This window comes from Mauremys mutica, chromosome 1 (assembly GCF_020497125.1).
Source record: "Mauremys mutica isolate MM-2020 ecotype Southern chromosome 1, ASM2049712v1, whole genome shotgun sequence".
In the NCBI taxonomy this organism is placed as follows: Eukaryota; Metazoa; Chordata; order Testudines; family Geoemydidae; genus Mauremys; species Mauremys mutica.
The window spans coordinates 209,525,940-209,539,827 of NC_059072.1; the positions used below are offsets into that span (position 1 = coordinate 209,525,940).

At 38.2% G+C, this 13,888-nt stretch overlaps 1 protein-coding gene across 1 annotated transcript; it reads left to right on the forward strand.

Annotated features, from left to right (window-relative positions):
* Positions 1 to 373: 373 nt before the first annotated feature.
* FUNDC1 (FUN14 domain containing 1) lies at positions 374 to 13,395 on the forward strand. The gene is made up of 5 exons (XM_045002638.1): positions 374 to 528; positions 1,844 to 2,000; positions 4,037 to 4,112; positions 10,660 to 10,788; positions 12,731 to 13,395. Exons 1-5 carry the CDS (start codon positions 498 to 500, stop codon positions 12,806 to 12,808), a joined length of 471 nt encoding a protein of 156 aa, XP_044858573.1. The 5' UTR covers positions 374 to 497; the 3' UTR covers positions 12,809 to 13,395.
* Positions 13,396 to 13,888: the final 493 nt, after the last annotated feature.

The window sequence follows — 13,888 nt, forward strand, 5'->3', positions numbered from 1 at the left end:
GTTTCAACTTGGGAAACTGGGAATTTTCTTTCAAAACATTTTACTCACAAATTCCCAGGTTTTGGGAAGTTTCCCAGGACACAGAAGCACTGTAAAAAACTTTATCTGAGAATTTTTCATCAGTTTTGGGAACTGTTTAGCGCTAGGTTGGGAAAAGTTGGCATCACGATAGAGCAGCTGCCGGCCCCGGCCCCGCACAGGCTGAGGCTCGCAAGGCGCCCAGCGCCAGGAACTCCGCTCGCCGGGCCAGCGCAAAGGGCCCGCCAGCAGAACTACAATCCCCACAACCCCCCGGGGCAGCGGTGCCGGTGACGTCATCCCCACACCCTGTCGGCCAGCGGCGAGGCCCGGCGCCGCTATTCGCGGAGCCTTCTGCGCCTGCCTCCGGCTCAGCCGAGCGGAGCGGCGGGATCATAGAGCGCGGCGTCTGGCGGTGCAGAGCGCCCAGTGGGCGGAGCCGCTCCGCTCCAGCCCCCCCCCAGTAAACAGTCGCTAACATGGCGGCTGGGAGGCCTCGCTCCGCCTCGGGTGAGTGGGCGCGGCCGCCGCTGTGGGGCCCGGCCTGGTCCCCTCGCGGGGAGCCTCGTTCCCGCCTCAGTCGGGCCCCCTAGTGGGAGCTTCCCTGCCCCGAGCGCCCCCGTGCCCGGCCGGGGGAGGGGCTTGGCGGGGGCGGCCCGGGGTAGCTGCGGGGCGGACGGGGGTTGGGAGGAAGCGCCGCCGCCGCCGCATCCGCCCTGTGCTGCTGGGACGTGGCTGCCCCCGGGGTGGGGCTCGGGGCCAGGACTCCCGGGCTCCGTCCTTGCTGCCACGGCGGCGTCTCTCGCGAAGCCCCTGGGGCTCTGTGTGCGGCTTCCCCGCCTGTGGGCTGGGGACCGCCGGGCTGCTTGCGGCGGTCAGGGCTGCAGGGCGTAACTGTGTTTAGTGCAGGGTCAGATCTTCAGATAAAATGTGCCATCGAAATGTCAAGTAGTCAACAAATGCCCCCAGCACAGGCGAGAAAGGAGAGGAATGAACAGACTTTGCCATTTAGGGCCTTATTCAAAGCCCATTAAAGCCAAGAGGTTAAATTACAAGGTACTTTGCAGAGTTGGGGTGAGGATGAAGAAATTGCCATAGCTTTTTTCCTCTTTAGGGTTGTCTAGATACAAAAGTTGTACCACCATTAGCTGGTATAGTTCTCTGTAGTGTGGACACAGTTATATCGACGTAAATGTGCTTTATCTTGGTATGTGTGTCCCTGGTCAAGAAGGGAAGTAAATTATACAAGAGTAATACATCTTTATACTAGTACAGTTGCATCCACAGTAGGGGGTGTAAAACTATAACTATTTGGGGTAAAAATAATCACACCCCTAACCATCATAATCCTAGTACAAAAACTGTGTCTAGACCAGGCCTAATACAAATAATCCTTATGTGATGTTTCTGTCCCCTATGTATTAAAGTGAACAGTTTGTAGTTGCAGCTACTTACCATTGGTTACCTGGTAACAGGAAAGTTCAGTGCCAGCTTGTTGGTGCTGCTGTTTCTGTTATTTGAGTCACTTGCCCTCTATTTCAAGCCCATTAAATATTGATTGCAACTGATAGTAATGTGATGCACACATAAAGCTGTGGTATTATCTTCTTAATTTACTAGCCTGTTGACCCATATTTACCTCAAAATTTAAAAAAGGCTGAGACTTTTTTACCCAACTACTTACAGTGATTTTATTAATTGTTTTAGTTCTCATAAAGCATACATTTACTACACAATTGAGAAGTTTAGAACTAATGCTTTTATAACTTGCTTTGAACACTCGCTAAAAGAAGAATCACCTATGGTAATTTTTATTTTTTTAAAGAGCACGACTGTGATGATGATTCGTATGAAGTATTGGATTTAACAGAATATGCAAGGCGTCACCATTGGTGGAATCGTGTGTTTGGCCGAAATTCTGGACCAATTGTAGAAAAGTATTCTGTAGCCACTCAGATTGTAATGGGTGGAGTGACTGGCTGGTGAGAGAGGATCACTTTTGATTATTGTGCCATGCATTTGACTGCTCTGTTCTGTATCAATCAAAGTGATAAACTGTTTGAGTTTGCATGGTTTCCTAATTAATAACTGTAAATTCAAGAGATAAGGAAAGAACTGGCACTAGATCACACCTCAAAAGCACTGCCTAGTGTCAGTCAGTAAAACACACCTATTATAAAAGAGAGCCCTTGCCAATTGCAAAAGAGCTTTGAAGAAGTGACAGAACTCTTAAGATCATGTCTTTAACAAACAAATGGAAAATTACGGTATATAATGCTAGTGTTGCTAATGAGTAGCATATTTTATTAGTTATAATACAGACATGAGGGCCTGTTTGTTTTGTTACATGTTTACTTACATGTAAAACAGATCAGAAGAAATGTGGGGCAGACTTAGTCAAAGGCCCCAAATACATTTTTTTAGGTGAAGCTGCTTTTTTGTTTAAAAGCAAAAGCCACTTGAAATTGAACAACTTCTATACAGTTTTTCTTACAGATAGTGAAATGTTAAGTTCTGTTATATCAATTTAGCTAAAAAAGGTATTTCATCTGAGTGTTCTGTGTTTAAAAAAAGTTTACAATCTTAAGTACAAAGTATTAGCTTAAGTTCTAATATTAAAACATTAATATTATATTACAACACTTTTTTTAAGTTAATGAAAACAGATATTTTTGGATTTAAACAATGCTATTATGTTTAAAATGCAAACACATGAGAACCTGAAAGTAGAACGGGCTAAATGACAGTGGAATGAATCTCTATTGTACAAGCTGAGTAAAGTGTAAAAACACAAAAAAGCATAAATGGTGAAAAGTCCATTATTATTTTAAAATTGTTTAAATAATATGAGGTGTTTAATAATAGAGTTGGGGAATTAGTAGTTTCAATATGATTTTTAACCTGTTTGTGTCTCCCTGCAGTTTTTATAAATAATAGCTAAATGTACAAAAGCCTTTGGAATTTTTAGAACAAAGTGTAATGGGAATTTAGTGCCAAAATCACAAAAAGTGCCAAATCAAGGAGTCTAGAAATTGAAGTACTTTTTCTATAAAACAGATGCAGTTTGTGGAGTGGTAGTGAAACCTGTTTCTAACAGCCTTAGAAAAATACTTCAGATCTGGCATGCACAGGCCAGTGCTAGAACTGACAAGGTGGTGGACTGATCTCAGAGTCTGCCAACAAGAATGTTAAATAGAATGGAAGCTTTTCTCCACTCGAAAATAGACTATGACCTTGTCTACATGCAGTTTTTTGTGCTGGTTTAACTATTTTGGTTTTTTGGGGGAGGGGTGTTTATTTTTTTACTGAAATAGTTAAATCGGTATAGCCCCTACTGTGGCTGCAGTTATATTGGTACAAAAGTCTCTCTAACCAGTATAGCTTATTTCTCCTTCCCTATCAGAATAGATATACACCTATACCCTGATATAACGCTGTCCTCAGGAGCCAAAAAATCTTACTGCATTATAGGTCAAACCACTTTATATCGAACTTGCTTTCATCCGCTGGAGCATGCAGTCCCGTCCCCCCCCCCCCAGTCCCTCCCCAAGCGCTGCTTTATATCCGAATTCGTGTTCTATCGGGTCGCGTTATATCTGGGTAGAGGTGTACCTATAAAAGGCCACTTTATACCGATATAACTGTTTGCACTAAGGGGTTTGTAATGCTTTAACTGATTGTACCATTTAAAGTAGTGCAATTTAATTACATTATTTTGTGTAGACAAGGCCTGAAGCCACCAACTCACTTCCCAGAGGACATCAAATAACCATTAGTTGATAACATCCCTACTGATCTAGACTTGTGCTTGATCTACATCACCAAAAAGTGTTTGTATTACATAAATCTATAATTTCTCATAATTTGCAGGTTGCAGAGTAAGAAATAGGAAAGTGAAATGCTGTCATTTTAGGAATCCAAAATTTTAGTAGGGTTTAATATGAAAATTCTGAAAAATGGCATTGTGGGCCAGACAATCTTAACTTTATTGGAATGTTGTTTTTTTGGGTCTTCTAAGGTGTGCAGGATTTTTGTTCCAGAAAGTTGGAAAACTTGCAGCAACTGCAGTAGGTGGTGGATTTCTTCTACTTCAGGTATATAGAATTTCATATTTTAATATTTAGGGAATGTTTTATAATTGAATTATATGGAAAAAACTCAGCTACTGGCTTATACTTGGGTTGGGAAGGGGAAGGTGAGTTCCATATCTGTTTCTTATATTAGCCTTACCAATTAATAGAAAAATACTGCTGCCGTGCTGGTATGTTTTTACTTAGTTTTACGTACGGTTTCTTAAAGCTATTGATCAGAAATATTATAACAATCAGGAATAATCAAATGTTTTTAAATAAAAATAGTTTCGAGTGAGCTGAAAAAATGAAAACGTATTGCAGAAATTGAAATACTATTTTTGAGTTGATATTGCCAGACTTAGCAAATTGATTATAAAATTGTGGTTGCAGAGATCAAGGAATGTAAGCAACCTTTATTTTCTGTTAACAGGGGGATGGAATCTCAAAAGTACCTAAGTGTCAAAGGAGTCTAATTCAGTCATAGTCTAGGTGTCTAGTTTATTGTTAGGAGTACTTGTGCACCTTAGAGACTAACAAATTTATTTGAGCATAAGATTTCATGGGTTACAGCCCACTTCATCAGATGCATAAAATGGAACATACAGTAAGAAGATACATATATGTACAGAGAACATGAAAAGGTGGGAGTTGCCCTACCAACTCTAAAAGGCTAATTAATTAAGATGAGCTATTATCAGCAGGAGAGAAAAACCTTTTGTAGTGATAATCAAGATGGCCCATTTCAGATAATTGTCAGTCAAATCATCTTAATAGCTCATCTTAATTAATTAGCCTCTTAGAGTTGGTAGGGCAACTCCCACCTTTTCATGTTCTCTGCATGTATATATATCTTCTTACTGTATGTTCCAGTCTATGCATCTCATGAAGTGGGCTGTAGCCCATGAAATCTTATGCTCAAATAAATTTGTTAGTCTCTGAGGTGCCACAAGTACTCCTGTTCTTTTTTGCAGATACAGACTAACATGGCTGCTACTCTGAAACCTAGTTTATTATGGTTGTGTAATTTTGAAGATATAAAAAATTGATACAAGTAATTGCATTAGAAATTCTTAATATAAGAATAACTGTGGACAGATTGTCTCCTCCAGCATCTATTTGAGACTCCTTCCACATTTTATTTCCTTTTCTTCAGCTGCTGCTAGCTCAGCTCTTTGGCCCACCTTTGAGAGTACTCTTTCCCTTAGCACTAGCATTGCTAGTTATATCACCTTTTCCTCACCTTTTCCTCAGCTTCTTCTGACCTCTCCACAGTTCTCACCTCGTCATCTCTAGTGTAGGCCAGATTAATAGATTTTGAGGAAAAAATATTATCATCATCTAGTCTGACCTCCTGCATTATATCCAGTGATATGGGATTGATCAAGAACATATACTTTAGAAAGACCTCCAATTTTGAGTTAAAGACTTTGAGTAATGGAGAATCTACCACATGCCTTGGAAAGCTGTTCCAGTGGTTAATTATGGCCACTGCCCCTCCCCATCTCAGAATGACATGTGGCCTAATCCATTTCCAAATCCAATATTTATACCCGCCATTTTAAAGACTGGACAATCTTCTTCTCACTAATAAGGTCCTTGAAGTTTCCGAAAAACCTCTCCCACTTTTCCTTATGTATTAGTTTGGGACCTCGAAGTGCTGCTCCTTAATTAGCCAAAATGTTGTTGCACTCTGAGGTCACTTCCATTCACTAGCAAATTTTACTTTTTACTTGATTCCTCTAGATCCTTGTTAAGTGTTGTGTTGTCGTTCTCACACAGGTACTCCAGTTAGTTTACATATGTTCCAAAACCTGCAGGTTTTCAGCAGGTCTGAGAAATGTTTCAATCTGATCTATTTTAGTGCCAGTGGGGACAACACTGAAATGGGTCAAACTGAAACGGTTCTGATAGTTTTCCCAAAAATGTGTGTCTGTCTCTCTCTCTCTCGCTCTCTCTCTCCTGATGACCTTCTGAAATATCTAAGATTGACTATTGCTGTGAGTTGTCTGGAACTGAGGGACATGTATCCCAAGGGCATCGCATCTGAAATGATTTGAATAACCCACATATGGAGATGGTGCACAAATCAGTCTGACTAGCATGGATACGCTGAATTGTTTGCCTTAAACAAGTGCATTACACCTCTGGATCAGTTGATAATGATTCAGTTCTTCGTGTAGGCACAACCTGTGGGGTTTAGGAGTGCTCATTGCACTTCTGTATTTAAATTCCATTTGTCCAGAAGAGCATAGGTTTGTGTTTCAGAACTGGCTTTCCTGCTTAGCAGTACAACATTCTACCACTTGGCTAGCCGTATCAATTTGTGTCATGCAAATTTTGAATTTAAAAAAAGAAACAAAAAGCTTGTAAATCACTAACGAGCCTATATACAAATGGGGAAAACAGGTTTGCTGTATCTGTTTATGTACATCTTGATTTTTTGTGTGTTGGCCTTTTCTGTGGAAAATATCTGATAAGGAAACTTATGGGGGGAGGATTGGACAGACTTGAACTGTTATACCTCAGTTGTACATTTAGGTTCAGTTGTCTCCATCTTTGATTCAGATCATCTTCTGATAGAAGTAAATGAAGAAAATGTCTAAGTCATTTAATTCTAGGTACTTTGCATATTAAAGATTAGTCGTAAATTGCATGGTAGTCCAATTACATTTCCATAGTCTTTAAAGTTTTTCCTTTTAAAAATCATCTGTAAATACACAGTGTAAATTCACTTTAATTCAGGAATATGCTGAATGCATTCATTGAACAGGTAGAAGGGTTTTTGGCAGGTGACTAGAAATTAACTTTTTTTTTTTAAGTTTCGTTGAAGTTGCAAGTTTCGTTAATGCAAAATGTTGAGAAGTTACAGATACCAGAGGAATCCACTGGAACAAGAAGGGGGACGCGTACTCAAGTAAAGTCCTATTTGTGTAGTTTTTGAAATTCAAGAAAAACCTTCTAACTTTTTTTTAGTGTATATTAAATTGATTTCAAGGGATCTAGTTGGAAACTAAAAACAAAATATATTATGTGGTTAGTGTCTCACAGGTAGCAGATAAGTCAAATTCTGAAAACAGGCTAGTTCAATTAGCAATATTACAACCAATCCTATTAAAAAGTAGTCTTGTAGGGGTGGGAAGAGAGAAGGAAAATAATCCGTTAAGGAATTGGAATGGCTTTTATAAGTCAAGACCTTATTTTCCTCATCAAATTTCATGGAAGTTTGATATTTTGAACAATTTAATTTGATTAATTGTGTATAATTTTTTTATAAAATAGATTAAATTCTCCTAATGTGCCTGATACAAAGCCAGTTCAAGTCCACTATAATAGATAGGCACTGGAAAAATAAAAATAACAAAAATAATTCATTTCTCATAACAAACAGTAACAAACTTAACATCTTTCCTTTTATAGCCTTTAGATTAACTGGTTCCTTGTAGTAGGGAGAACTATGGAGAAACATGCCAAATCCTTAAAATGTGGTTCCCCTCTGAAAAGTGACTTTGGTGGCGTTTTTTTAAGCACCTTGTCACTTGAGAGATCTGTTCTTGTGGCAGAGTGCTGAGAGCTAGTAAGTGAGCTAACACTCTGATCACTTAGGCATTAATCAGCTAATTGGCTGATCAGACTGGGTGAGCCAATTTGTCCGCTGGTAAGAGGTCATAGGAAGGAACTATAGAGAGGGAGTAACCAGGGTTAGCTGAGCCCAATGTGTGCAAAGATCTCAAGGAAGGGAGACCTTTGTTCCTTCCTGGCCCTTCAAGAAAGGTCTAAAGTTAGAGAATCACTGTATACAATATTGTTCCATGGGACTGTATTGGTGGTGGAAGTGTAAATACCGGTAAATCATGCAAAGTTGCCACTCAGCAGTGAGAGTTTGAGAGGTTCCTGGGGCATCTGAGGATATTGATGCTGCATGCCCCTTTACTTGTGTATATTAGTCATATCTGTTCAGTTTAGTGGCAAAATGTTTTTACTGCTTTTTGCTCCTGTTAGACTAAGGTCTGTGTTTGAGTCAATCTTCTGTTAGCCATTATTTAATCATAAAAAGCTTTATAGTAAGTCATTTATTCTTTCTCTTCCATATTTGGACTCATTCAATGTAGAACACCATTGATGGATTCAAGTCTTCACTTAAATAATTCTGTAACAAATGGAACCTTTGGAAACCATACAAGGTTCAAAAATAACACTAGGATTTACCTGGCCTATTCTGGTCTGGCTACATACTCCACTGGTGTTCCATGATAGCTATGATATCGCGGAATGATGCATGCTGGGACATCTCAATGAAGTTGGGAGAGGGCAACATGCTACCTGGGAGGTGGGGGGGGGGAGATAAAAAAGTGAGGATTTGTCAAATTCTTGTGTTGAATTTCTGACTTGACAGTTTTGTGCACCATTTGAGAGGGGCATTCAACAGAACTGCCAAAGCAAATAAAATGTTTATATTGGAAATTTGCTTTTAAGCAAATGCATTAGGTCTGACAAGTTTTAATAGAAATATTTTGGGCCAGATCCTTAGCGTGTGTAAACTAGAGTAGTTCCATTGATATATACTTCTACCTCGATATAACGCTGTCCTTGGAAGCCAAAAAATCTTACTGCGTTATAGGTGAAACCGCATTATATTGAACTTGCTTTGATCCACCGGAGTGCACAGCCCTGCCCCCCCCCGGAGCACTGCTTTACCACGTTATATCCAAATTCGTGTTATATCGGGTGGCGTTATATCGAGGTAGTGGTGTGTATGTGTGTGTGTGTGTGTATATATATATATACACACCGGTATATATATTTTTAATGGCACTATGTCAGTTGACACTAGCTGAGGATCTAATCCCTGGATTTTAACTCTTCAAAAGAAAGATTTACTTCTCCGTTTCTTTTAGTTCATTTGTTAACGCCTGTATGATAAAGTTAGAGTCTTTAAACACCTTGTTAAAGTGTACACGTGTGTGATGTGTAATGCTGTCCATTCAGGTATCAGATTTATAAATCTGGAACAGGGTAAACGTTTAAGCATTGTCTGTCTGTTGTAAAACTAACTGAATGCTATCTAATGGTAACAAGCCCTTCCTCAGGTTGGTTGGTTGAATATGGGTGAAACTTGCTGTTGGAGAAGTTGGTTCTTTAGTGCACTCTTCCTATTTCCATCTACTTCTGGATTCTCTTTATTGTGTTCCATAACAAAGGTGTGCACAGCCCATGTGAGTAACTGCAGCGAGGTAATCTAGCTAAGCAGATTCTTTTGAGTTAATGGCTTCAGCAGAACCCAGTGACTGCAAATCAAAATTTGGTGTTTAAGTTCAAGACATTATGGAGGAGTTATTCGTGGCCCCATACTTAAGATTGTGAACAGGATTCCATTGTATGACTTACTCACTAGATGAATCTCAGATTTTGAGTTCATATAAAAACAAAACTTACCTATAAAGTTTTATGGATAATATATATTTTTAATGGATACATGACTGATTTACCCAACATTTAAAAGACAATCGCAGAGCTTTGTAGTCTTGATTTTCCTTTCTTGAATAATTGTGGTGTTATCCAGTTAAGAGGAATTATTTGTAGTAAGTCATTGTCCACAATGTGATAGGTGTTCTCCACTCTTATAGGAAAATGCAGTCTCTGCCCTAAAAAATTTGCAATCTGTGGCCCTATAGCCACTTAAATGTGCATTACTTTACTCATGTGAGTAGTCCCATTGACTTCAATGCGACTGTTTGTGTGTTAAGTTATACGGCTGCTTAAGTGTTTACAGGTTCAGGGCCTAATAACAAAAATATGGGGGAAAGGGATAAAACCTTCATAGTAAAAAAGTGGGATTTTTTTTAGCTGTCTGGGGATTGTTTTTTTAAATTAGGATGAACTTGACTGCAACTGCTCCTTTATTTGCCCATAATTAGTTGCCTAATATCTTATGGGCATTATGGTAGAAGAGGTCCATGTTGTTATTCACTGATACTTATACCATTTATTTGGGGCTTAGTGATGTGGAGAGGGCTAGAGTCCTGTAGTATTAGGTTATTATTATGCTGAACAGTTTATAATACTAAAGACAAGAGGATGGTTCTCTATTTCTGTGTGAGGTTTAGATAACAGATTCCCTGAGCGTCCTGTCCTAAATTAAAATTTCAGCAGTGATGCTGAAAGAAACTAAAATGAAACAAAGCTGCATTTTAGTCCTTTGATAAAAGTGCTTTCAGTTTCTATTTTGCTGCACGTAAAGAAGTAATAAATATTGAGTATATAAATTGACCTGTATATGTTAACCTGTAAATTAATCTCAAGCATAGTATAAAATAAAAAGTAGAAAAGGGTTGAAAGAAACAAGAATCTATTGAACCGTGCCAGTTCTTTTTCAAAGTATATTTTTGATTTATTACAGAAATAATCTCTGGCATGTTAAAACACAATATCTGTAGCATCTGCAATTAAAGTACTTGAGCTTCCAAAAACAAAACCCAGAACGGTTTTTAAAATTGAGTAGACACAAACATCTTGTGATTTGATTGGTTAGTGTAATTGTTCTTATTTAATATATTTTTAATTGCCCTAGATTGCCAGTCATAGTGGATATGTGCAAGTTGACTGGAAGAGAGTTGAAAAAGATGTAAACAAAGCAAAAAGACAGATAAAAAAACGTGCGAACAGGGCAGCACCCGAAATCAGCACCCTCATTGAAGAGGTAAGATGTTTTTAAAAAATAAATTGTTCTGAATTGTGTGCTGTTTCATTTCATTGATTGAGGTTTCTGGCCTTCCACTGCATTTGGTCATAGTTATGCCTGATAACTAAAATTCTAGATGGCATGTGCAAAATTTCAGGAGCATAGTCCCGCTTCTTAGGAAAGGCTTACACAATCTCACCAACAGAACATATTTCTGTGTTGTAATAAGTGTTAGGTACTGGGCTTTCCTGCAGGATTTCTATTTGTTATACTAATGTTCACTTCCAGGTGAGATTTTTTGTTCTCATGCCAGACCATAGCAATTACTTGTCTTATGCTGATCAGGCTTCAGGGATTGTCTTCATAAAATAGAGAGGTACAACAGCCATGTGGCAGTTCTGGGAATTTGTATCCTGCTGTAAGGCCAGAAAATATTGTAAAATATTGGTTGCTTATGACTTTACTTGAGTAAAATAAATTTGCTTTTTGGTGGTGGTGCAGCTCAAAATTATGATTTTGAAAAAAGTTACCCTTTCCCCCATTTTGAATTAAGTGAAAACATTTTGGAGCTGGTATTAAGTCTATAGGTGTTAGTAATCTTTGAGCTTCACATCTGGGTAACAGGAGGTGGTGCAAACGTCCATCTACAAGGCTTTCCTGTCCCCTGCTATACTCTTAACCAAACAAATGCAGAGAATCTCTAAAATAATTGCTAGTGAAGTACTGTACTAAAAGTAATTAACCCTAAGTGTTTTCATATGGACTTTAAAGTGAGGAATGAGTTTGCCTATGTACAAGTAATGGGAACTATGCTTTAGATTGCATGGAGTTGTCCACCTCGTTCCTTGAACCAGTTTAGTGAATGTGTCTGTGAAGTGCATAATGTTGATGCACTGAAGAGAAACTACCAACACTTTTCTAGTATAGCTGAGGCCCATTTAGTTTTAGGAATAGTTTCTCGTTTGAGGACTTCCCTCTACCAACAGCATATTAGAAAAAAGTGAGTCTTTTTTGCCAGGAGATGTATGGGTGCGCTTTTTTGTGCACACTTGAAACACATATGTATCTAATTTTCTGACTACTTGTCTTGAAGTCTGATTTTTGTTATGCTGAAGAGAATCATAGCAATGCCCACACTGGTGTCTCTGTAGTTAAAGATGTTAGTGTTTCCAACATAACCTATATAGAATTATACCTTGGTTGCCAAATTGTTTTTATAATTTTAATTCCAGTCTGAAACTTGGTATACAGCTCTCTAAATCAGATGTAATTTAATCAGTCTTTTTTGACAGGCTGAGGAGTGGACCAGGGAGGAATGAAATCATGTTCAAATGGCTTTGATTTTAAAATTGTAGACTTCTCCGTTGTCTGAAATACCTAACGTTTTTGTTTTACAAAATACCTATTACATCATAGAAAAGATGTAAATCATATTTATTTTGCATACCTGTCGTAACACACAGATTATATTGTGTTGCTACTTATATCCAAACATCTGTTGATATAGTATGATGCTTTCCTATGGTGTATGATTTACAGGATTAAAGGTTACAAAATTGTGGATCAGAAAGAAGTGACCTTGAGATTATAATTAATCTAATTATAATAATTCCCTGTGTCTGGTTAAAACTGAAATGAGTTTAGTGGTCTTACCCTAGCTCTCACATTTTTACAAAAGAAGTGTACAGTGCAGAGTTTCTGCACAGAAAAAGGCCAATATTGGCATAAGAGCATTGCTAGAAGTCAAAAATGAGGCGCATTGTTAAAGTTTGCAGAGTCTGCGTGCACTATACCTGACTCCACCATGTGCTATATCTGCTAAAATAACAAGTTTTGAAAAATTAAGTTTATTAAAAATAGTACAAACCTCTGTTCTTGGTTAATCATGATAAAAATACTAAATGTTCCCATTAGGTGTAATGCTTTTACATAGATAACTAAAAACTATTTTCTTTTTCAGTCAACAGAATTTATCAAACAGAATATAGTAGTATCCAGTGGATTTGTTGGAGGCTTTTTGTTAGGACTTGCATCTTAAGGACCTGAATTTTGTCTTCCTGATGGCATCAACCACAACAAAGAACCAGTAGTAGTGATTAGTGCACTGTCTTAAAGCAAAGCAGTGTGGGTCACTGATCGCTCCAGAGCAAGGAGAATGGACTAGCCAGACAAATTGGAAGCTTTTATGTTTTAGGCTTTTGCCTTCTGACGCTTGGCATAAGATTTGCTGAAAAACTGCAGTGTGCTCATAATAGCATTTCTGGACAAAACTGGTTAATTTTCATCATGACTTTTTTATTCTGTGACCATTCAGAAAATAGCATTTTTAAAATGTAATTTGTGGGATATAGCTATGTTACAGCAATGTAAGAAGGAAATCTCTATTTTCAATCTGAATGTTTTCCAGTTAAATGTTGCTTTATCTTTATTTAAAAGGTATTGTCCTTCATGCTGTAGTAAATAGTGCCAGTGACTAATAATGTATACAATGTGTAGCTTCAGCCGCAGGGCTGACAATCTTCCTTAGAAATCACTGCAATAATCTATAAATCTGTAATAACTTTTTACAGAAGTATTAAGTAACAAAGAATCATGAGCATATTAAAGGTGAAAATCAAACCTTGATGGGGGTCTTTTTGTACTTTATTCTATAAACTTCCCACATCCTTTAACATTCAGGGATACGGCACAGGTATTTGCATACAAATTAGTGTATTGTACAATCTACACACATTTCATCAAATGCATGTCATACTTAAATGTGCAGATAGTTTCAATTGAAATACACATATTTATTATGTAAATATGTACTCTTTAAACCTTTGACACTTAAAATTACATTTTTATATTTTGTAATCCAGGGAGAACAGCTCATTTAATCCACCCTGTTGGAAATCTCAAGGGCTGAAGTTTCCGTTTAACATTGAAAATGCTTAGTTGGACTTTAAAGCATGTCAGTACAGTGTAATTTGAGTAATCCAAAAGCTCTTGCCACAGTCAGTTTCAGTAGGCGATAGTTATTCACTTCACTTTCATGTTAACCCCTGGAACTAAACAAGCTTATATTGCTGGTGGGTTCGATCTGAGGTTTTTAGTAGAAGGTGAGTCACTTACTTTG